This window comes from Carassius carassius, chromosome 1 (genome assembly GCF_963082965.1).
Source record: "Carassius carassius chromosome 1, fCarCar2.1, whole genome shotgun sequence".
Taxonomy (NCBI): domain Eukaryota; kingdom Metazoa; phylum Chordata; class Actinopteri; order Cypriniformes; family Cyprinidae; genus Carassius; species Carassius carassius.
The window spans coordinates 41,924,780-41,949,106 of record NC_081755.1 but is presented as its reverse complement, the minus strand read 5'-3'; the positions used below and the strand labels follow the sequence as shown (position 1 = coordinate 41,949,106).

Here is a 24,327-nt window from a genome sequence, read left to right as displayed (position 1 = left end):
AAAAGCGAGGAGATTCTAAGAAAGAGGAAGGACAGCACATCGACAGAACACAGTAACATTTACACCATCAACAAGCAGACAATAGTGTAGTATAATATTGTGTTTGTGTATAGTGAAAAGGGGCATTTATTTATTAAAACCAATTCACAAAGTGTACATTTTCAAATATTTTTACACTGCTTCAGAAATAACTACAATAATACAGAAAGAAGCATACACGTACATAGTATTTGTTACTAGTAACAAAGTTTGGAAGTTTTTTTTTAACTATCATATTAAGCTATTTTCTTATTCAAAAAAAAAATAATAATTTAGATTTTGAAATCTATATGTAACATTATATAAAATAAACACCCAAATTAAAGACACTATTTTGGAGAAATGAGAAAGTGATGTTATATTTTGAGGTGGTGAATAACATTGAATATATTAGTTTCGTATAATGCATCTTGTGGTTTCTTGCACGTCTGCAGTCACATCCTTTATTTTATATTCGCGTTCTCTTACACCTGCTATATTTCCCTAGTGTGGGGTTTTATAAATACTGTGCACCAAAATCCCTTTTCTGACTGGTATCACCAAACATCTGGGGAATAAGTAATTTCTCAGCACTCATTCTCTTGCTGTCAGCAGCGTGTAGGACAAGAGCAGAATAAGAGGAACAGCTGTGGGTTTCAGTAGTTCAAGATAAACATTGGTAGGAAACAATGACATACACTTGATTGATCTAGAATACTTGAAACAGGCAACAATACATAAGAAAGGTGCCTTCAATTATAAAATAGAATGATTTCTGAAGGATTGTGTGACTGAAGACTGGAGCAATGATACTTTGACTGGATTTCTGCTCAGCCTTGCATGGTTAGCATCAGATAATTTTGAGAAAAAAAAAAATTCTCACTGACCCTACATTTTTAAACAGTAGTGCATAGAGTGTCTTTATAATTCATTTGGACTCTTAAGCCACAGTTTAAAATGTTTCACTTTCATTGCATTTAGTCCTGGTGATGCAAAAGCTAAACATTTTTAGTGGAAATATAAAGCTAGTGGCCTAGCATCATCCAATAGAGCAAGTGACAAAACAGTGGCATTCATAGATCTATCCTGTAAATTTGACTTTAAACATTTTTGAGGCACAGCACAATATGTCTGTGTCATTTACTGTTTCTGTTGGATCCACAGAGCTACAGACATGCGCTGTGAACACACAAATATTTTCTCCCATTTGGACTTTTTTGTTCTGTTCCTGTTTCTAGTTCTGTTTCTAGTGCTTTTGTAGCTCTTGTAGTTTCCCTCATTTATCTCTGACCATTTGCTCCTGTGTCTAGTTTTGTTATCCTCTCTGTATTTATGCCCCAGTGTTTGCTATTAACATGTTGGGAAACCCAATATTACTGTACATTCTAAAAGCGATTTGAGGAAAGGGAAAGGACGTGGCGTGTGGCTAAGTATGGCGCCCCATACTCAGAATTTGTGTTCTGCATTTCTCACATCCAAGTGCACACTCACAACAGTGAGTAGTGAACACACACTCACACACAACATGGGGCAGCTGTTTTTGGTTCAGTGCCTTACTCAAGGGTCTCATCTCAGTCATGAGTATTAAAGGTGGAAGAGAGCGCATTGTATTTTCTCCCCTCACCTTCAATCCCTAAAGTTACCGAGACTTGAACTCATGACCTTTGAGTTACTAGTCTCTTATCACAAGACTCTCTAACCATTAGGTCACACCTCTAAAAATTCAACACCTCTGCAGAGTCACTACTATGTAAACGTATGAGAGAGATGTGAGTTTATTTTGACATGTTTAGCAGATCTGTTCCATCTGTTGTAATTTCCTGTTCATATCCTGTTCTGCCCATGTACTGTTAGCTGGTGTCTACCATAATATAAGGCCGCAAAGCTGAATGATGGTTCAAATAGAGATTCAACTGAACCTTTCTGTATTCATATTAATCATAAATTAAAAACAACAACAACAATCCTTCAACAAAACAACACAGTGTTACATATTATAGATTTCTTTCGAATTACTAGTTTTGAAGAAAATGAATATAGTGTGTGCTGTCACAGTGCGTGTTGTGTGTAGATATTTTAACATTTTGCTTTATGGTTGCTAAAGTTTACTTTATTTACCCCTGGGAGCTGTGTGGACTACTTTTTATTTTTGCTTCAGAATCGCAACCACATTCACTGCCATTATAAAGCTTGGAAGAGCCAGGACATTATTTTTTACTATAACTCTGAAAGAAGAATGTCATACAAATCTCTTGTTTCATACCTCAGTTTGTTTATGAATGCCAACATACATATCTCATCATAGTGTATCATTTGGGAATGTCTTCTCCATAAAAGAAAACTTGAGGTCTCTTAATGAGGTATCAAAACACTTTCAGTTTTTGCGTTGAGAGTGCACTTACTGTATGATGTTGAGTAGTCCTCGTTTATTTTTGGGTATTGATAAAATCTCTCCAATGTTGACAACAACATCCATTTTAAAATATAATGTAAGAAGAAAAACATTTTTCTTCCACAATGCTAGTAAAGCTGCAATATCAAAGAATCAATCAACAGGTCCCAGCAACACCAGAACTACACAAATGGGTGCCATTGTTGAGAGGTCTGGGACCTTAGCCTACTTGTTGACTTGTCCCATTTGTGAATATAGCCAAAAGGAAAACAGCTAGAAGAACATTGTTTGAGCAAATGTAACTTTAGACAATGTCAGAGCAATGTAACATTAAATCTGTCAAACAAGCATTCCCATAGGATCCTCTGCATATGAATAAAGGCTAAAGGTTATTTTAGCAAATGCATTTGGGGGAAGGAACACTGGAGTATTGTTAACCTAAAACAATAATAAAAAAAATGTTAAAACTTGTGTTAGAAACTGCATGGGTGATAAAATATCAACTCTGAAAGCAAAATGCTCTTAAAGAGCAGCTCCTCGACACCTTCATGACAACACAAAAAAAAAAAAAAAACAGGAAGTCACACGTACAAATGCACACATGCATCTTCAGCATTAACCAGCAGAGAGTATTCTGCTACATAAATAACTACATATATAAACTTAATTTAAACTTATATTTGAACTTATATTTGATTTACAACTTTACCTGAATGCTTTATCTGTAAATAAATTCATTATATTAATTATTATTATTGTTTTTTTTTATGCTTCCTAATGAAATAGATTCTGTTAAAAAGATTAACAGCCAATAAAGAGTTACTCAACACTACACTGACATCATGAAGACAATTTTCATTCTCTTGCTACTTTTTTCCTGCTCCCTCCCTCTCGGTGTCACCCAAAGCAGGGGGCTGGACCAACAAAACTGTTTTAGGCACTTCAGACTTGTTCAGCATTAGAGTCAGCGAGAGAGATGCAAGACCTAGTCTGAGAGCAAGACATTCAAATATAAAAGCCTCACTTTTAAAGTTTTTTTTCTTTCTTTTCTGGATGGTAAGGGTGAGGAGTAACTCTTCTAGCCTTGCATAGAATCCAAAGGTAGTTTGAGAGGATCCTGAAGAAAATCGACTTTTGAAGAGCCTCAAAAACTTGTATGGAATTATAAGCCATTTTCATTATTGATTTTTCATTTTGTGAGTTTCTTTCGCTCTTTGACCATGCGGCACAAGTATCTGCTGAGTCTGGGTGAGTCAAGCTTCAGATTTCTTCAGGATTGAAGTTTCCACTTATGAATATAGACACAGATGTTTGTATGGAGCCACTGTGTGGTTCTGTTAAATGAAACGTTGCCCTGCCAACAACTGCGTAATCATTGAGGTTTCAAAAATAGAGAAACAGTAAATGGGCATGAAAGGAAACTGCAACAGATAGGAAAATCTGATGTCACACTGGGGTCGTTCTTTTTTTATCTGAAGCAGGGCCTGAGAGCTCCAGTAATCTGGAAAGCACCAGCTGAATGTGACTATTTGTCTTCTCAGAGGGTTTCGCTCCTGCTGTCATAGTCTTTAGACATGCTGTTTAATTGTTCATAAAACAACCTTGAAATGAAATGAAAGAAGTGATTTTGTGCAAAGATGCAAACTCATTAACCTTTAAAGACACTGTACTAGTAAAAATCGAAATATTGCGAGTTCATGTGATATTGTGAGAAAATGACAAGTGAAACTGTGTGTTGTTTAGCTCAAAGTTAAAGAGTTAGTTCACTGAAAAATTAAGGTTTTGTCATAATTTATTCATTGTCGCTGCAAACCTCTATCGCTTTATTTCTTCTGGGAAACACAAAATAATTTATTTTGAAAAATGTTGCTAACAAAGCCACTTTGATAAACTCAAAAACACTTAGAAATGTCCTTTTTTTAATGCTTCACGCAAGAATGAAAGTCATACAGGTTTGAAACGACTTGACGGTGAGTAAACAATGACTCTTTTATTTTGGGGTGATCTACTTTAAATCATGACGTTTCTTGGCATTGACAATGGAGAAATATTGGCAGAAACCAAATCAGGACAGGAAATCCAAGGTGTTTTCATGTGTCCACAGCTGAGAGGCCCAGGCTGATGGGACAACGACATCAAAACCAGGAAAAACTATGACGAGGGAAAAAGTGTTACATAAACCTTACTGTTAAACTGAAAAGAATAAGCACAAAATTATAAAAATATTGTTTGCCTGGTGCTTGGTTACAAAAAAAGAAATTAGCAAGACCACACCTTAGGTTATGGCTGAGTCACCGATGGGGTGGTAAAAAGTGTTAGAGCACTTTTTCACGGTCTTCTGGCTGACCAAGCCTGTGGTCAGAGCATGTGACAGTGTGTTGATCTGTACGCTGGTTCTGTAAGTTAAATCTGTTAACCACAGTACAGCGCAGCACCACACCCATCGCTCTCGAGCAGTGTACTTCCCGACTGGACATCATCTCAGTGCAACTGTCATGTACAATGAGTGGAAATACAATTAGCTCAATAGAATTTTTTTTTTCTTTGATTCGTCTTCCAACTTTGTCTAAGACTTTTCCTCCTAGTAAATCGAATGCCAAGAAAGTCATTATAGGCAATAAGTCATGTGGTTCATTTTAGCGTGTCTTTCCTATGAGATTAGGATGGGTCAAAATGTGGCTCAGTTTGATATGCATTATTTCAATATAGTCAGTGTTACCATTTTATTACATAACTACTTTACTCAAATGTAAAATTATCATGAATTTATTAATTAATTTCTGAATGCCTTTGGTTTGACTTTTGACAGTTCCTAAATCTATCTGCATATTTGCAAGTTAACATAAAAAAAATATCAGATTATTAGTGTGGTCTCATAAATACTATATGTGCATCAAACTACACCAAAGACACTAAACCTGCAGTAACAGACTCTTTATTTTCTGCTTATAGTTCTTCTGTTAGCACTGACAGAGAACATCCTGATGATAACATCCTGCAAACATGGAGAGATAAGCAGAAGAGGACAGTGTGTAGGTATGATTAAACAAGCTAACATATACAGTATGATACTCTGATGTCAGAGCCTAACAGGATTTGACTTGGGTTGTGCATGCCAACATTTATACACACACACACAAATAATAATCAAGTTTTGTTGATATTGTTTTATATTATTGAATAGCTGGAAATTCTATAGCAGATATAGGACACATTCATGAAACAGCACTTATTAATGAATTGTAAATTAAAATCAGGAAAAGGTGCTATGGTTATTCAGACTTTCTCTGTCATTGTTATAGATGAGGATGAGTGTGAGACTGATCCATCCATTTGTGGAAGAAATGCAACATGCTTCAACATTCCTGGCAGCTACTACTGTCAGTGTCATGAAGGATTCAAACCTAATAATCATTCAGCTCATAATTTCACACAAGCAGATGCGATTAAATGTGAAGGTAAAGAGAGCTTGATATGATGAATCTCACATGATCTCTGTGCAGCAGAGAAAACATCTGAATCTCTGTTCATCTCATTTCAGACATCAATGAATGTGTGGTCGGCAGCGCTGATTGTGGTCCTAATACACAATGTGTTAATTCTGTAGGAGGTTATAATTGCACATGTGCAACTGGCTACATATCCAGCAATGGAAAAGATATATTTAATTCAGGACAAGGAGTTCAGTGTACTGGTAAGAAACTATTTAACATTAATAATTTATTGGCCATCTAGTGCTTCTGGTTTTGCTTAATAACCCAGATTTGACATTGAACAGTGTTATGATTAAATATTTAAGGCCTACATCTTATTTAACTTTTTATGAGAAGTTTTAAGGTAAAAAATGAACTGTTTGTGCTAATTCAAAGCAAAAAGTACATAAACAATGCAAGCAAGCATGTTAGCTGTTATCAAAGGAAAAGGAGGCATTTTTGTTTTTATGTGAATAAATACTATTTAGTTGTTTCAGTTTGTTATTTGTCCAAAAATTACAATAACATTTTTATAATATTTTTTGACAAATTCCTAAAATATTTCTGTCTTACGACAGGTGGTCTAATAAATTAATTACTGTGTGTTTTCATAGCATTCAGCTGGCACATTTGTTTTAAGGACATCGGGCAGAATGTGCAATAGTGTGTTTTTGTCAGTAAAATTAAAATAAAGAAAATAGGGTGTTTAATCCGATTAATTGAAAAAATTATCAGCCAACTAATCGATTATCAAAATAATGGTTAGTTGCAGCCCTAGTTCATCTCATTTCAGACATCAATGAATGTGTGAATGGCAGTGTTGATGTGTTGAATACAATATGTGTCAATTCTGAAGGAGGTTATTACTGCACATGTGAAGCTGGCTTTTTGACCATCTGTTTGATTGCAGTGAGAGTTTTAAGTTGACATGTTTTTGTTTATTATCTGTCCCTAAATTACAGACAGAGATGAATGCAAAGATCCCAGTTTTTGTGGAAAACATGCATCATGTAATAACACTGTTGGAGGTTTCTACTGCATCTGTGATGCTGGATTCAGACTAAAGTCAGGAGGAACTAACTTCACTAATACTTCACTAAGTGAACTCTGTGAGAGTAAGTCCTTCAAAACCATTCAAATTCATATTTTGACTAATTTAAGTTTAGGTTTGTTTTAGAGAAATCAAAATGCTGTTTTGGTGTTTTTGAAGGTGTATGTGATGTTGATAAATCTATATGTGGAGCAGAAGTCTGCAAAAACAGTAAAAACGGTCATGAATTTTGTTTATAGTTTTGTTTTGTTTGTTTTTTAGATTTTATGTCTGACATATTATTAACTGCGATAAAAGCATCCCAGGTACAGCATAACTTTTACTTGATTACTGTTACAGAATACTTCAGTCATTCATAATGACCCAGAATTCTGATTTCTCTTTTCTGTTTTAGCCATTTCCAGAGTTCACAAATCTGGCCTCTTTGATGACCAACATCAGTCAGATACTGAATCAGAGTGAGCCTGTGAGAATGAAGGACTTTACAAAACAAGACGGAAAAAGATTTTTGCAGGTGATAAATCAGTCTGATTTGTAAATCAGTTTTATTGCATAAATACACAAGTTTGGCTAAATATATAACCTTGTGGAAAAAGCACATCAATAAAAAAAAAAAAAAATTACATTCTTTTATACAATAATATTTGCAAATGATATAATATTAATTCAAAAAAGTTCAACTTAAGTGTATCTGTAGAGGCTTTCATGACTGTTTCTTAACACACTTAAGCAAAAAAAAAGTGCACTTTGTGATGTTAATTAAATTTTCTATTGTCAGGAAAATAAACAAAGACATAAAAATATGACATTAGCATTTACCATAAATGCACTTAAGTTCAATAAGCTCAGATGAGTGCTCATACTTAAACACTGCCTCGATCCACAAATCTCTCTCATTTTACCCACTCATACAGGCATTTCAGAATGCTCTCGATGATCTGCTTCGTGGTGGCTTCAGTGCTGATAGTGCTAAGGTCTCAGCATTGTTTGGTATTGTGGAAAGCATGCTAAAACTGATAGGACATCAGCTGTCAGAAAGCCCGACCAGGAGAGAAAGCACTACAACTGGTAAGACCAAAATATTACATGTCAGTATCATACATCCAGTTCACTGAATTCAGTCTTACATTTGTAATGTGTTTTTTTTTTCCTTTCAGATGTGGAACTGTTAGTAATGAGGGGCATTTCTCCACCTGAGGGTGATTTCATGATGGACACTAGTGGAGCACAGTTAACCTCCCACTGGGACACAGCAACAGGAAATACATACCTCGGTATATATTCCTAATTTCATTAACAGAGTAAATAATAATAATAATAATAAAAGAGACCTTTTTATTATTCGACAGTATAATACATGTTTTACTGTCTTTGTGCATCAACCAGGCTTCACGACTGCAGCTCTGCTCAGCTACAAAGGTCTGGAGGAATCACTCAATGGCTTTTTTGACCATTTAGAGACAGAGAAAAAGCAAACTTTCAAGATCAATTCAAAAGTAGTGACCGCCACTGTTAGCAACAAAGAGACAAACAATCTAATGAAACCAGTTAATTTCACATTTTATCACTTGGAGGTATGGAACAATTCTCTCAATGCACCACATATAATGTGTTTCATCATTATGATACACTATCAATTAACTATTCTTCACGTACATTTCCCCCAAGGAAAAGAATGAGAAGCATGGGCCTGTGTGTGTGTTTTGGGATCCTGAGCTGGACGGGGGTGCGTGGTCAACGCGGGGCTGCTCTACAGTGAGCTCCAGTCCCGATCAGACCGTCTGCTCCTGTTCTCACCTCAGCAGCTTTGCTGTACTTATGGCTCTCTATGATATTGGGGTTTGTATTCTTACTTCTGTCACCAAAACTTGAGCACATCATAAAAGTTCAACTATTAAGACAAAATTATTTTTATGCACTAAAGAGTTTGTTAAAAGATAAATATTACAGGCCAGTTTGGGGAAAATTAGCATTTCTGTGGGTGATTTACTAACGTGCAAATTAAAGAACACAGACGCAACATCTCATTTACATATCGACCAATACAATAACTGCAGTGCAAATTAGTATAGTCGCAAACAAAGAAATAAAGAAGCCATAGTTCGTTGAAAAGAATGAATGGTTTTGCAAGAAGTTTGACAGAGCTGGTATTGCGTAACTCCTAGTTGAGGGTTCCAATTCGTCTTTTATTTCCTGAAGCAAATTAAAAATAACATGGCTCTCCCTTCTACCACGCGCTCTCTACGGTGCCTCCTACTAGCAACAACAATTGCAGTGATTTAAAGCACAAAATAGTTTGACATGGGCATTTAATAATGGCACAAATACCAGTAATTTGACAAGTGCAAAAGTAAAACGAGTTGCGTGATTCATTTCAATCATAGCTACTCTCCTCCCATAAATGTTTCATTTGAAACGGAAACCCTTACAAATGCATATTCTGTAAGGTCAGGAGCAAAAACAACTGTTCACAGCTTTTCGGCGCTAATCACTGCGCATCTTTAATAGACTAAATTCTGATAGTACTACTTTAATGCCAAAAGCCGGTTTGCATTGGTGCAAGCTGTTAGTAAAACTGGCCATACTGTTTGTGTGCAAATGACTGCATGCAGTGTAGGCCTATAACTTACAGCCGCTAGTCTTTGTCACACTATCCTCTGTGTTCCATCCCAGTTAACAAATAAAATAGTGTTTTAAAGTTGCAGCAGGTCAATCAGTTTTTGTATAAATGTATGTTTTTGAACAACTTTTAAAATTAATAGTCTAGTAATTAAATATTTGCTTAGTTATCTCCCTCTAATTTGTTGTAGATCATTATGCTACCTCAGATGTTTAACATTAGTCTCATCAGGTTCCTTCATGCGAAAATGCTGCCTTGCAAAGCCACTAACTTGCTACCTAAGCTTGCAGACGCAGCCAATGATATAATATAGGAGGATAGCCATTCAGGATTGTGGGCGAGGCTCAAAGGTCACACCTTGAATAACTGCAATGACTTTTAATGATATGTGCAGTGCAACAGATGATTAAAATGCATGCTACAAAAGAAAGAAGAATACTTCACATGTGCCCACACAAATCTACTAAGGAGACTCTTTGTTTTCTCTCTTAACCAGGATGTGTACGAGCTGCGTCTGATCACACTGGTGGGACTGTCACTGTCTCTGATCTGCTTCCTCATCTGCATTGTCACGTTTTATTTCGTGCGATCCATCCAGAGCACACGCAACACCATCCACCTGCACCTGTGCATCAGCCTCTTCATCGCCTACTTTGTGTTCCTCGTGGGCATCACCCGCACAGAGAATGAGGTGAACTGCAGCTTCACACAGGGTCAGGTTTGTCCGTGTCTGATAATAAACATCCTGAGTGTTCATCACTTCCTGTTCTCCAGGTGGGCTGTTCAGTCGTTGCAGGTATTCTGCACTACTTCTTCCTGGCTTCCTTCTGCTGGATGTGTCTGGAAGGAGTGCAGCTCTTCCGCATGGTGGTGCTGGTCTTCAACACAACGCTGAGACCCATCTATATGTTTGCCGCTGGTTATGGAGTTCCTGCTGTAATCGTGGCCATTTCAGCCTCAGTGAACGCAAGTGGATATGGCACCGAAAATCAGTGAGTTTTAGACGTTACTGATGTCTTTGCAGATGCTAATTAGAATTGCAGGTTTGTTTCTGATGACATTAAGATGTTTATCTTTATCTGTAGCTGTTGGCTCAACATTAAAGACGGCTTCATCTGGAGCTTTTATGGGCCAGTTTGTGTCATAATTATTGTAAGTACCCTTTAACATTGCACTTTCCACTTTTAAACAGCATAATTTATGCTATTTTTGGAAAGTGCCACATTACCAACAATCAAAAACCTCTTCAAAGAAATCTAAAGAATGACAGATGTTGTTTAAACCTAACGTTTTGTCTGTTCGTTCCAGGCGAATGTATTATTCTTCCTCATAACAATATCGAAGCTGGCAGAGAAGTTTTCCTCCCTTAACCCAGACTTAGACAGTCTGCACAAAATCAAGTGAGAACAGTTTTTAAACCCTCACTACCAATCCAAGTTTGGAATAATTATGATTTTGTAAATGTTTTTAAATGACATGTCTTATGCACTTATGCTTTTAGTATTTGAAGCAGGTCTTTATCTCCACCTACAGGGCATTTACGATTACTGCAATCGCTCAGCTGTGCATCCTTGGCATCATGTGGGTGTTTGGCTGTTTTCAGTTTGATGAAAACACTGTGGTGATGTCATACATCTTCACCATACTAAGCAGCCTGCAGGGGGTGCTGATGTTCATCATGCACTGCTGGCTCTCTAAACAAGTGAGTCCTGTTCGTCTCCTTATGCAGAGTTTAGCTAAGAAATATGTAATGACTAAATATTAAGCCAGAGATAGGTAATAATAAAACAATAAATATTGACACTGGACAGGGAATGATAAACAGAACATTAAAAACTGCAGTTTATTTATAATAGCAAACATTTTTAGTAAGAGGTGGCTGGGTTTAAATTTTGATTGTTCAAATGATTGAAAAATGATTATTAATATCGTATCGTATTTTTTCCTTATTAAAAAATAGAAGTCAATAGAATTTAATTTGCCGCTTGCTAGTCAGTTTCAGGGGCAGTTTTATAAGCGGGCGGAACAAGCACAAAACACAAGATACATCTTTTTAAATACTAATCTAAAACAAAAACACACACACCAACAATGTTTCTATTTTTGGGTGATCTTATGCACCTCTGATATATAAAGATGTGAGATCTTTCAGAGAGTATTAGCATTAGTTGACTTCAAAGTTCGTAAACACAGACTAAAAGCCGCTAAACTCTATTAAACACATTTGTTATGATGATAATTTCATGATCGTAACAATGCACTTGCTGTTGTGTGTGATTAATGTCTCTGTGATTTCCTGACAGGTGAGAGACGAGTATGCCAAATTCCTGTCCTTTATCTGCACACCACAGAAGAGGAAATATTCAGAGTTCACCTCAAACCAAACAAGCAAACCACAGGTAAACTCCGTCTCAAAGAGGAGCCGGTCAGCTCTTGCTTAGTGAATGTGTGCATGCTAAAGGAATAGGAAAAATCACCCTCAGGCTGTCCAAAATGCAGATTACATCTGTAAATAACATTACATCACTTCCTTACCAATAGATCCTCTGAAGTGAACGGGTGCCTTGAAAGAAAACAAATTCATCATTAAAAGTTTTTAACAATTGTTTCTGCCTAAAATATCCTCTGTCCATAATATTACTTTCTATTGTGGACCGGTATTTTGGCGTGTAATGACATTAAGTTAAAATGCCTTAATGATGAATTTGTTTGGTACAAACATGCAGCTTTTCACTTTGCAAGATGCTAACTGATAAATTAGAGTGGAGTGGATTATTGTGATGTTTTTATCAGCTGTTTAGACTCTCATTCTGATGGCACCCATTCACTCCATAGGATGCTTTGGTTAGCAAGTAATGTAATGCTAAATTCTTCGAAATCTGCTCTGATGAAGAAACAAACTCATTTATTTATGATTTTTTTGGCTGAACTATTCCTTTAAGATTTAGAGATTATTAAATGTGTTTACTTGCTGCTTTGACATGATCCTCAATCAGGTCAAGAGTTGAAGCGTACTCATTACAATAATTACACGCATGTCAAAGATCACATACTAACTGCACGCTCAGAAGGAAAATAGCTTTTCTCATTTGCAAGTTTCTGAATGCTTAAGAAGAGAGGTGATGAACACTGAAGTATCTTAGTCAAACTGAGCTGTGTGTTCTCCAATAATAATTATAGTTGTGACTGTGAATATAAATGAGCTAAACAAATCCTCTGACTGCCTGCACTCTTTTCACAGGCCTCCAGGAGTGATACTCACACCGGTGAATCAAACATTTAAGAGGTCAATTCCACAAGACCATTCAATTTTCCATCTGTTTGCAAGTTGGAGTGTCACATTATTTCTCTATCTGCTTACTGTGAAAATATTCATATATTGTATTTGGGGAATTCTTCTTTTAGGGGATCCTTTCCTTCCATCATTTTTTTAAAGAAAATGTTAACATTTTTAAATGCTTTTAAAGATATCTTTATTTTTCCAGGACATATTTTAAAAGCATCTCTTGTTCTGTTGCAATTGCTCCTTAAACTCAAGAAAATGATGCAGTTTGACTAAACAGCACAATCTCATTTAAAATACATGACCAATTATGACCTTTTTTGTGAGAGTTGTTCATGAAAGCCTTGTTTTTTATTCAGTTAAACAGTTAAACTGAGCACTGTTCTTCAGAAAAATCGTTCAATTTATCCTGATCTTTAAGTTCAAAAAGATTTAATACATTGTGTTTCCTCCTGGAGGAATTTATTTTATTTTATTTTATTTTATTTTTATTTTTTTACTATTATTATTATTTTATGTCTTAAGCTGAAATTATTTATTTTAAATTCAATAAAACTCAATATTGTGTAATATTTTTCTAATTTAAAATTAATGTTTTCTATTTACATATAATAAGGCGTTATGAAGCTGTATTTTCAGCATCATTCCTCCATTCTTCAGTGTCACATGATCTTCAGAAATCGTTCTAATATGATTATTTGATGATCAGGAAACATGTATTATCTTTGTCAATACTGAAAACTGGTGCTTGCTGCTTCATAGATTTGTTTTCAGGACTCTTTGATAAACAGATATTTCGAAAGAAATATATACGTTTTAACATTTTAATTATAAGTGTCTTTAGTGTCACTTATGGAAAATATAATGTGTCCTTGCAGAATAAAAGAATTACTTTTTTAATGTGTTTTCATCAGTAGTGTACATATAACATCCTAATAATGTTTCATAAAATGCTTTTAAAAGTTTTTATTGACTTTTTATTTTTTTGAAAATTATGTACAATTTAAAAAAAAAAATTTTTTAAATAACCATCACCAATGCTGCAGGCAGATGATTGAGGTTTGCCCCAGGATATTCATACTTCTGAAAATGCTTTTGTTTTCCATATTATTATTCTCCGTAAACTGGTTCCTGGCTTGTCCTGAATATTTAGTTATGGTGAAGTGTTACATTTTGCACATGAAGCCTTCATTTTCTGCACTTTTTCTTATTGTCACTATTTAATGCTTATTGTGTTTTTTTGATGTTGCAGGGGTTTTCATATTAAAATGTTTACTTTCATTCCCCTCACGTCTCAGATGTCTGCTGCTTCTTTAAATTAGAGTCGGAACCTGCTTTGATATGCTAAATTTGTGAAAGTGCTTGCAGTCCTATTATGGTTCGTCTGAATCTACTAATGGTACTAGTGAAACAGGATATCAAAGATTGAAATATGAGTTAAAACATAAACTGGCTTATGTGGCTTTTGTTCTGTAGGCTTCAAAACAAATGAGGGTTGAGTTCAAACAGAGAGATAAATCAATGTATCTAGATTGTACAGTAATGGGAGATTTATATAGCTATTTCCTCCACAGTGCAAAAAGAAAACAATACTGGATTCACATTCATTTAAACAGTAGCTTATATATTATTATTCACAATGGGATGCAGATAGCAGTAGCTGTTTTATACCCATATTTTGTATGCAAATGAAAATTTGCATGCTATCATTTTGTATAATTTTGTAATGATAAGGATAATGAATCAAATATGTGACCCACTCTTTGAAAACTCAGCTAAAGTCATTTTTTATGTGCGTGTGATTTACTGTTTTCTACATTTTAAATATAAGGTAAAGAACATTCTGTGAAAATGTAGCCTTTATATCTTTAATATTGACTGAGTAAGGCCATGCTAAAGATTGAAGTTATGGTGAAATTAATGGTTGAAATCCAACTTTGACGCTAGTTATCTCATAATAAGAATTTGAGACTTTAGCCTGGATTTCACAGAGAGGGTCACATATGTAGCTTTCAAATAAATAATACTGGTACTAGTTAAGTTTGCAAACACACTGTTAATGGCTGACATCTTACTGTCCAGGTCACTTTCTGTTCACTGACTCAGAGGAACCATGTAATTTATCATAAATTTCGACTGTCATTCATAAAAATGTTCTGTTCCACTGAATATAGAAAGAAACACTGTATAAATTAAGTTCTGCTTCAGCAGTCATTGTGTATTAACACTTCTGCTGCAGGGGAATCATAAACCAGATCGTGACATTATTATGATTCACACAGAGACACAGAGCAATGGAAAATAAATAACAGAGAATTGAATTGAACTTTGCGGACCTCTAATGGCTCTGTTACAAAGAAAACAAACAGAGAAACAGAGACATATGAACAGGTAAAGGTTTATCTTAATTACATTTGTTCTCTCTGTCTTCCATTATGAACTTCATAATTGCTTTAGGGGACTATGTGCCGACTATCTGTGGAGAATCACTTACTCAAAAAGAAGCTCAAGGATGTCCAGGTTTAAAAGAGTTTTTATCTTATTTACTCCCAAAACATTGCATAGCAGCTACCACACTTACTCCTGATTTTAAATAAATAATAGTAATAAGTTGCTTAAGGTCATGAGGAATCAAAGAAGAGGTTCAAAGTGGGCCCACGTTAAGTGGTCCAAGAGTGCTGCCATGTTCTTAAGTAGTTTATTACAAACATCCTTTTTTAAATAAACATAACTGCTTTGGTTTGGGTGTGTGTAATTCACATTATAGATCATGTATCATCAAGTTATAAAATCTCCAGACCAAAAAGAGAAAACCAGAGGTGGTCTGGGTAAGGTTAGTTTGTGGATCCATTTGTGGTTCGATTTCCTCATGATTTACAAAAGCAATGAGTTCTCTGTACACTTTGTGTGGACCAACATAACGGTAATGCTTGAGGTTGAATTAAGCAGTTTATTAGTTGTATTGGTTTAGGTATGTACTTTATTATTATTATTATTATTATTATTATTATTATTATACTATTGTTTACTGATATAATTTCAGACATTTATGTCTCATGGTTCTTTTTTCCAAACAAAATAATTAAGTAAATAAATAAGCCGACTGTTAACTCAACCATACAAAAAAAATCTGCTGTCATTTATTTAATCTATGGCTAGCTGTGTAAAATAATTTTAATGCATGACGTGAAGCAAACCACCCAATGCACAGCCGAGATCCAGCATTCTGCCCAATTTCAATCATACACATAGATAAAGTTGTGTAGGAAGATCAAATTTTGTTTGAATGCATGAAATGTAGCATTGACTTGAATTAATTATCCAGAGAGATAGAGAGGTGAAAGTTGATTGTTAGAATTCTGTGCATCTCACTCTGCAAACATTGAAGCTGTGTGCTAATTAATTTTACCCCCAGTTGCTGAGAAATATAATGTAGCTATTCAATATCTAAGCTATTATATTAATAAAAGTCTTGCAGCAAGGAGCAAAGAAACAGTTAGAAACATCTTATGAGACAGGGACTTTGTAACTGCTTATCCAACAAAATAAATCCACATAAAGGGACCAAATGATTAAAAAAGTGCTACAAATGAAGATGCAAAACATGTTTAATGATGTTAACACGCACTGACACAAATAGTAAAACAAATCAGCAGTATTAGACAGAGAGAGAAGGGCTGTGATTATAATTTGAACATTTTACCAACATTGTAATTTGCACTACAAACTGAAAATGACATGAAATGTTAAACTGTCCATGTGATAATCCTTAACATTTACCAATTGTAATCATAACAGCTGTCCCCTCCACTGGAAGCTTCAGGTCTTGATGCTGCATCATATAGTGCAACATTGCACCAATAAACTGGTACTTGTCGCTCAGATGTTGTAAAGCATGTGGTGGCACCTTTTTGGGCATTAGACTCTTTGGTTTTTCACTGTCCATGACACTGATTTCTGATACTAAAAACATCTCCAGGTATGTTGCTCCCAGAGACCAGATGTCAGAACTTCTGGAAGCCTGTTTAAATTCAGCCAGACACTCTGGAGCCATATAAAGAAAGGTTTCACCCATTGGGCCTATTCCTCCTCCAGTCTGCTTCCTTGTCATAGAACCGTGTCTCTGATGTTGGCAAGGACACAGTCTTTTTAGAACTGGTTGATCTGTTTATAGTATCAAAAATAGGTTTTAAATCATTAAATGTATATGTTGTCAACATATACTTACTGATTTACCTAGAAATAGTATTACCATAATATTGGCTGGCTTTAAATCTTGATGGCTGTACTCAATGGCCATCAAGATGTTGAGGGCAACAAAATAACTGTCACCTCCAAGCTAAAAAAACTAAACAAATATAATACAAATTTGATTAACAGACTTATGAAAGAGTTTGAAAGAGTCATATTTCACCAAAGAAAGACTTACACACACAAAACAGCATGATCTTCACACACAAAATGTTGTTAAGATTGTGTTGCCTGATTTGCTTAACTGAAAATAACACATGTAAAGTTGTCATTATATTTAGAAATAATTGTTGACTACTGATGAATGCATGAAAAAAATTTCATGAAAAAACTACTTTTTACTGGTAACACTTTAAAATAAGGTCATTGGTTAACACATTGGTTGCCACTAAGTATTAGCTATTCATTATCAAATTTAGATTTAGATTGCCTTAAAATTAACATTCTGCCATGATTTAATCACCCTCATGCTGTTGCATATGGTATTATTATTTCCACTTAAAACACAAAAGGGAAAAAGTAACAGTGTTTATTACATTTTCTACATAAGGGCAATTCATAATGACCACAGATGTCAAACTCCAGATGGACAGGAAGTAGACATACACACAATTTATGAAGTATATTTAAAGTATTCTGGGCTCAGTTACAGGCATAGTTTTTAATGCAATAATAAATTCCATCCATTTATAAATATTCATGATTTTCACCATTACACTTAGTTGTTAATAAGTAATCGCACATATAAACTATAAGATTATGGAAATGTATGACCAGGAGTAACAGTTACAATCCAACAGTGGACTGATTAAGTAAATCATGAGCTCATTTTTTTATCACTTTATCTTTTTTAATGTTGCTGTGTACATTACTTAAAATTATATAAACTGTCTTGACAGTGGCAAAACTAACCTAATGAAATGCATGATTTATGCATTTAACTGAAATGCATGACAATTTAACACTACTGTACTGTTTACAAGTCTGAATTTGGATCAGCATGTAATGTTGGTTAATGATGAACGAATGAATGAATTCATGTAAGTAAAGTGATCTTTCTGATCCTGGAACTTGATCAGTGCTTTCTGATTTCCCAGCATGCCGGCCTGAACCTGAGCCCCTCACCAGTGTATGTGGTCTGTACATCTTCCTAAAATTCTGGATCTCTTTGGTTGGAAATCCTACAAACAACCAGCTAGATCAGTGTTATCTAAACATCCAAATATTCATCAGCAATATTTTAGTAAGACTTTATTTAAAAATATAAATATAAAACTGAAGCTACCATAGATGAGTCCACTTCACTTTTACCAATTCCTGAGAAAAGAAGGGAGTGATACATAAATAAATGGAACACATACTAAACAATATAATTAATGTATACCAAAACATACACGGCACTTAAAATGTGTCATCAAAACTCAATATCAATACCGATATTAAGCTGTTTTCATCGAGGCAAGTGACATCTGTAGATACAACATGCAATCGGTGCTGTATTAGCACAAGAGCAAGTTTATAACACACACATGCAATGTTATTTCAACATTACAATAGCCATTTCTCTATGTCCAAAGTAAAATGTTCGTTTCCAGACATTTGGGATTTCTGCCACTGATCCAAATTCCTGATAGAACTGTTCCTTTGTCAACATCGTCCCATCTGCTTGGCAGAGAGTAAACACACTCTCCCCTCTCTCATCAGACCAAAATTTATCCTGGCCAAGATTTATGAGCTCGTCATACCCCTCAGTACCTGTCACAATCATATGCGGTGGTGCCTCTTCAAGTATGATTTTTTTTTTATATCTTCCTGGCAGTTCTCAGTTTTCACTCCATGGGAGCCATATTTATCTTGGAAAAAGATAAATAATAAGTTGGTCTAGGTGTTGTTATATCATTGAAATTTTCAATGTTAAATACAAATCAAAGTATATTTTGACGTGCTTTTAAATCCAAGTTTACAATAGTTTTAAATTTTAGTTTAATAGTTAAGAAAGCCATTGTAATGCAATTTTGAACGGATGGACGGACAGATAGACAGACAGAACCTTTAAAAGGGTTTCCTTTTATTAATTGTTTTGACTTGGTAAAAATTTGTGCTGCATCTGTAATTTAGACATAAGATCTCCATTAAACAATCATTTTGAAATAAAAGAATAGGCAACAAAGAAAATAAAACAACTCTTTTATAATGACAGTTTAACTTACTTTTTTTTTTTTACCATGGTATAGAAATAATCACCAAACACCATTTTTCTTTTTTTATCTTTAAGTTTTTTTAAAAATTATTTGATAACAAAATATATTTGTCTATGATATTTCAATCCCCCTTTTTTCCCCAAAGTAACAGCTATGAATCTTCTGCTATGCATAATGACTAATGCGTGACAAGGTATCTGAGACTATTCCTCCATTCTTCAGATTCAGATGTCTATGCTAAAGAATTCTCCTCATCAGATCGTCAAACAGGTTTTATATGTTTAATTCAGAAGGATGAAAAGGCATGCCATGACCTCTTTAAAAGTTGAAGACTAGGCCCACTTTGCACATACTTACAACATTTCTGTAGAACACTGTACGTTTTTGTCGTCTTACCCATGAATGTCTTTGGATTTTTTGTTTAGCTGGTCTCTAGAATGTTAAGGAGAAAAACAAAGTATACAGAAGAAAATTAATTAAGCAGAAATAAGCCTTGCCAGTCTGTAAAGATAAAAGACAGAATATCTGATGTTCCTTCTGCAACACATTCAAGCGATAAATGCTTTACTCTGGCATCAAAGCTCTTTAGAGTAATCTCATCTACAGATCAGGCAAAACAGAGACTAAAACTAGCAGAAGTTTCCAATCCATGTATATGTGATGATACACTGTCTAATATAATTTCATTCTAACAAAAAAAAAAACATTACCTACCATTATCCAGTTTGTCTGTTTCGCCTGAGTCCATTGTGGCTGATGTCTTTTTGTCGGATGATGCCTTTTTGTCTGAGTCAGTTTCGTCTGAGTCTGTTTCATCTGATGCCTTTTTGCCTGAGTCTGTTTCTTCTGAGTCAGTTTTGCCTGAGTCTGTTTCGTCTGATGCCTTTTTGTCTGAGTCCATTTCGTTTGATGCCTTTTTGTCTGAGTCCATTTTATCTGATGCCGTTTTGTCTGATTCCTTTTCGTTTGATGCCGTTTTGTCTGATTCCTTTTCATTTGATGCCTTTTTGTCTGAGTCAATTTCGTCTGATGCCTTTTTGTCTGAGTCTGTTTTGTCTGATGTCTTTTTGTCTGATGATGCCTTTTTGTCTAAATCAACTTTATTGTGGACACCAAAAGGACTGATGTCACTTTCAGCAGGTTGTCTTTCTGGCTTTGAAAACACCTTTTACATTAGTTTTGGTTCGCTTAGCCGCATTCACACTGCCATTTTTAACACCAAACCTAAAGATCCTTAATAAAAGGCTTTTATAACATATAATGTGACAAAGCTTACCAAAACATCGATTACAGTGCTGTGTGCTGGGCTAAATGTGCTTGTTGTCTGTGCATACTTACGATGGTATTTTGTAGTAGCTGAAATCTCACAAAGAACTTAGAAACTGATTAGGAGGCAGTAACAACAATAGCAGGAATTTCCCCGCTGCACACAAATGAAGATCTGCTGCCTGTACTAAATTGTAATCAACCACATTGTGACTATGAGAAGAAAAAACAGGTATGCTTGAAAATTCTGTCCTTTTTAGAGGCGAATCTTGTGACATACCATTTTTTCTTTTTTTTTTTTGATCGTTTACATGTACTTCTACATGTACGTTTACATGTTGCTTGTTGCATTCATATTACATTTCAGCATAATCAGAGTTCATTTGGAAATGGACCAAGATCCACATTTTCAGAGTTGCCTCACACATTTTTTGTTTGTTTGTTAATTTTCTATCTTTAGGTTTGGTGTTAAAAATGCCAGAGGAAACACTACGTGAACCAGGACTAAATGTTTCATTTTCTTTTTTGGTCCTGATTGACACACAAACCGAACCTGCCAAGTCTTCTAGGTTTTTATGTCAGTGGTGCAGCACTGTATTACAATTTATTTGTTAAATATGTCTCTACATGTTCTAGCACACTGTAGTACTAAAAACCGAATAATACTGGAGATTTTATAGAAACAATTTAGAGATGTAATTAAGGTGAATAAATGTACCAAACATTTAATTTGACTATTTGCTTAAAGGCCATGGTGCAGGTTAAACACCACTGTCGATTAATGGGTACATAAAGCAGTCAAGATATGTATATAAAGTTAGAAATGTCTCCAAAATGGTGTTAAAGTCCAGTTTTTGTAGTTTTTGGTTAGTAACGGTTATTTTTTACGCAATTCGGCGATGACGTCACATGAGGCAGCCGTGGTGGAACGTAGCCTCCTCAGCCTTGCTCAGCTACTAGAACTAGTTCTAACACTGACTATGGCGTCTAACTGGGATGAGGAAGAGGTGGCAAGACCCACAGTTAACATTTATGATGGCCCACAGCCATATAATTTCGAACCGTTTAGACGTGAGAGGGCGAATGAGGAAATACCGAGAGCCGATGGCCGTCAAAGACAAATAAATGCATGGTTAGAGGAGAATGACTGGAGAGTTGCTACCATTTAGAAACCCAGCAATGACTGCTGGAGATAGTAGTCTATGAACAGCAGTGCATACAACAAACTTCTTTTTGCGTTCAGTGAATAGCATCGAGTGAAAGTCAACGTTCTCTTTATATCTAGTGAGAGTGATTATGTCGTTGGCTCAGATAAGTAAACTTAGTCAGACGATCTATAAATAGAAGGCATATTACATTTAATAATTACATTGAATAATCACCTAGTGTTTATTTATAAGCTTTTACCTCTTTCTCCGGTGAAAATGTTGTTTGCAAACGTATCTGACGCCGAGTAGGCTGGTCATGTCTTCAGTGTGATTATTGTTGATAGTGCTAAGCAGATGTAACGTGCCTTACGCAGCATCCTGGATTTGAGGCATGCTGCCTGAATCCGTTTGTGCTACACATAGCATACTCACACTTCAGGCAGGATCATGGTCCCCTTCAAGCCAGCACGCACGAGTATGTTCATGGTTTATGTTTACTTTACCAATCTTTTTACACTGAGTCCTTTGAACAACAGCTAATTGGTGTCAGGAGATGTGTTGCATACACAATAAACATGCATAAGAGACAGGCTTAAAATGACGTTTACAACTTACTTACAGAGTTTTAAACTTAAAAATCTTTCCTACTTATTCCTAGGCAATACCGGTACACTGCGTACGGACAGGCTATACGCTGGGCTTATGGAGTTTTAGGCAGGAGTATAAGGAAGCCTATACCCTCTTGTGTGGTTTCAACCATCAGACAAAAATTCCAAAGTGGTGACCAGACCTATCAGGGCGTTCAATGGCCTCGTTTGGATGAAAATGAATAAAAATAATTGCTTATTCTGTTGTGATCACCCAATTACCCTTAAAATGTTATAAAGTACACAGAACACACGGATTTTGATAAGAAAAAACTGTTTATTTGGCATTTCTTGTAATGGTTACTGAACATTTAAACATTTACTGAACAAAGACACAGGTTGGAAGTAAACAAATCTATATAAAAAAAAATGGTTAGGCACAAAACCTACAAGGAACACTGATGAAGGGCTAGAACTGAAACGTTTGCACATTGTTTCTTTTGCCTGCAATATTGTGGTCTTACCTGAGGGTCAACTGATCTTTCTCTTTCACACACACACACACACACACACACACACACACACACACACAGTGATGCATGCAAAAGCACATCAAGCAGACACACAGTGAGCCCCCCACCCCACACACACACACACGCACACACAGTGACGCATGCAAAAGCACATGAAGCAGACACACAGTGAGCCCAGACAACACCGCACACAGAGGTTGACAAGGCACAGGTAAAATGATTGGTAAATTATTTTTAATTACATACAACAAATTCCATGCAAATAACAGACAGAGAAGCAGACATGCAGCATGCAGGACCCCTTGAATGGGGTACAGCGACAATTATTGCCACAAAGACGAAAAAAAGTAATTTTGTGCAAAGTAAAACCAAAGCAACAGCACACAAAGAAAAAACAAAACATGCAGCATGCAGGAAACCACCACCAAATGAGAGGACAGGGACAGAAGGAAAAAAAGATAAATACTTACAGCTAAATCATTGGACTTGTCTGTGAAAAAAAGAAAAGAAAAAAAAAGTGAAATTAGTTTTTTTTTGTAGCGTGACTGCCGGGCTAGGTAGAGGCTGACGACCTCCTCCTTAGGAACCTGTTCGAAGGATTTGGCGATGGGGGCGGGTGCATCGGAGGACAAATTGGCACTAACCTCTCGAAGAGCTGCAGGTGATTTGGTGTAGCTTTCCCGAAGGGCCTTCATCAATGATGTTGCATAACCTGTAGACATAATAATAATAATAATGCTGTATAAAGATCATTGCCACTGTCATTCAAACTACAGTACACACAAAAAAAAAGAGCATTCAAAATGGTATATATTGGTTTTAAATTATCTCACTTGTGGTGGGGGTCACAAGTGTAAGGTGGCTCCTCATCAAACAAGTCCTCCTCATCCTCCTCATGCATCGGCTCTTCGGGCGCCCATGATAATTCACTGATGACAGAGGCATTATCATCTTCATCTGTCTGTTCTGGACTAGCGAGGGGAGTGGAGGTTTGTGGGCTAAATGACGTCTGTGTGCCCACACTGACCATCTTGGGCTTCAGGTTAACCTGCACAGCTGTGGAGAGGCAGTAAACATACCCAGACATGTGACAATTATGGCAAATCTAAGTGGCTATGTTTTAATTTAATCAATGTGTATGGAAATGTCCTGCTTGCATAGATACTGGCAATGTTTTAGACAGAATATCTACCCCTTAAAATACCCAAGATTTATCGTGAGACCATCGGGGGGGCTTCAGATAACACTGTGTCTCAGCGTCAGAAGTGGAGGAGGGCAAGGGCTGATCCCCAGTATCGACACTCTCCACAGTGTCTACACTGTCCACGGTCTCCTGCTGTGAGACGTCTGTCAACATCTTGCGAAAACAAATATAAAAAAAGGGTCAGCGAAATGCAAGGGTGTAGTGGTGAAATAAGAGGTGGGTACACTATGAATACTTAGATCAGTGATTAGCAACCAAGGGTACACAAGCACATTGCAGGGGTACATGGAAACATTTAAT

General features: G+C 35.8%; 1 protein-coding gene across 1 annotated transcript; it reads left to right on the top strand.

Moving 5' to 3' along the window:
- The first annotated feature begins 3,376 nt into the window (after nt 1–3,376).
- On the top strand, nt 3,377–13,252 carry LOC132151477 (adhesion G protein-coupled receptor E1-like). The gene is made up of 18 exons (XM_059559591.1): nt 3,377–3,658; nt 5,363–5,446; nt 5,713–5,868; nt 5,952–6,104; nt 6,846–6,998; nt 7,196–7,239; nt 7,329–7,448; nt 7,849–8,002; nt 8,092–8,208; nt 8,321–8,508; nt 8,603–8,773; nt 10,051–10,245; nt 10,329–10,546; nt 10,640–10,706; nt 10,863–10,954; nt 11,088–11,256; nt 11,858–11,953; nt 12,796–13,252. Exons 1-18 carry the CDS (start codon nt 3,631–3,633, stop codon nt 12,835–12,837), a joined length of 2,247 nt encoding a protein of 748 aa, XP_059415574.1. The 5' UTR covers nt 3,377–3,630; the 3' UTR covers nt 12,838–13,252.
- Nucleotides 13,253–24,327: the final 11,075 nt, after the last annotated feature.

What these genes read in the sequence shown, in the direction of transcription:
- LOC132151477 (XM_059559591.1), top strand. Translation starts at nt 3,631, where the DNA reads ATGCGGCACAAGTATCTGCTGAGTCTGG. An exon ending in TCACCCGCACAGAGAATGAG is followed by an intron (nt 10,246 to 10,328) that starts GTGAACTGCAGC and finishes CCTGTTCTCCAG; the next exon opens with GTGGGCTGTTCAGTCGTTGC. An exon ending in GGATATGGCACCGAAAATCA is followed by an intron (nt 10,547 to 10,639) that starts GTGAGTTTTAGA and finishes CTTTATCTGTAG; the next exon opens with CTGTTGGCTCAACATTAAAG.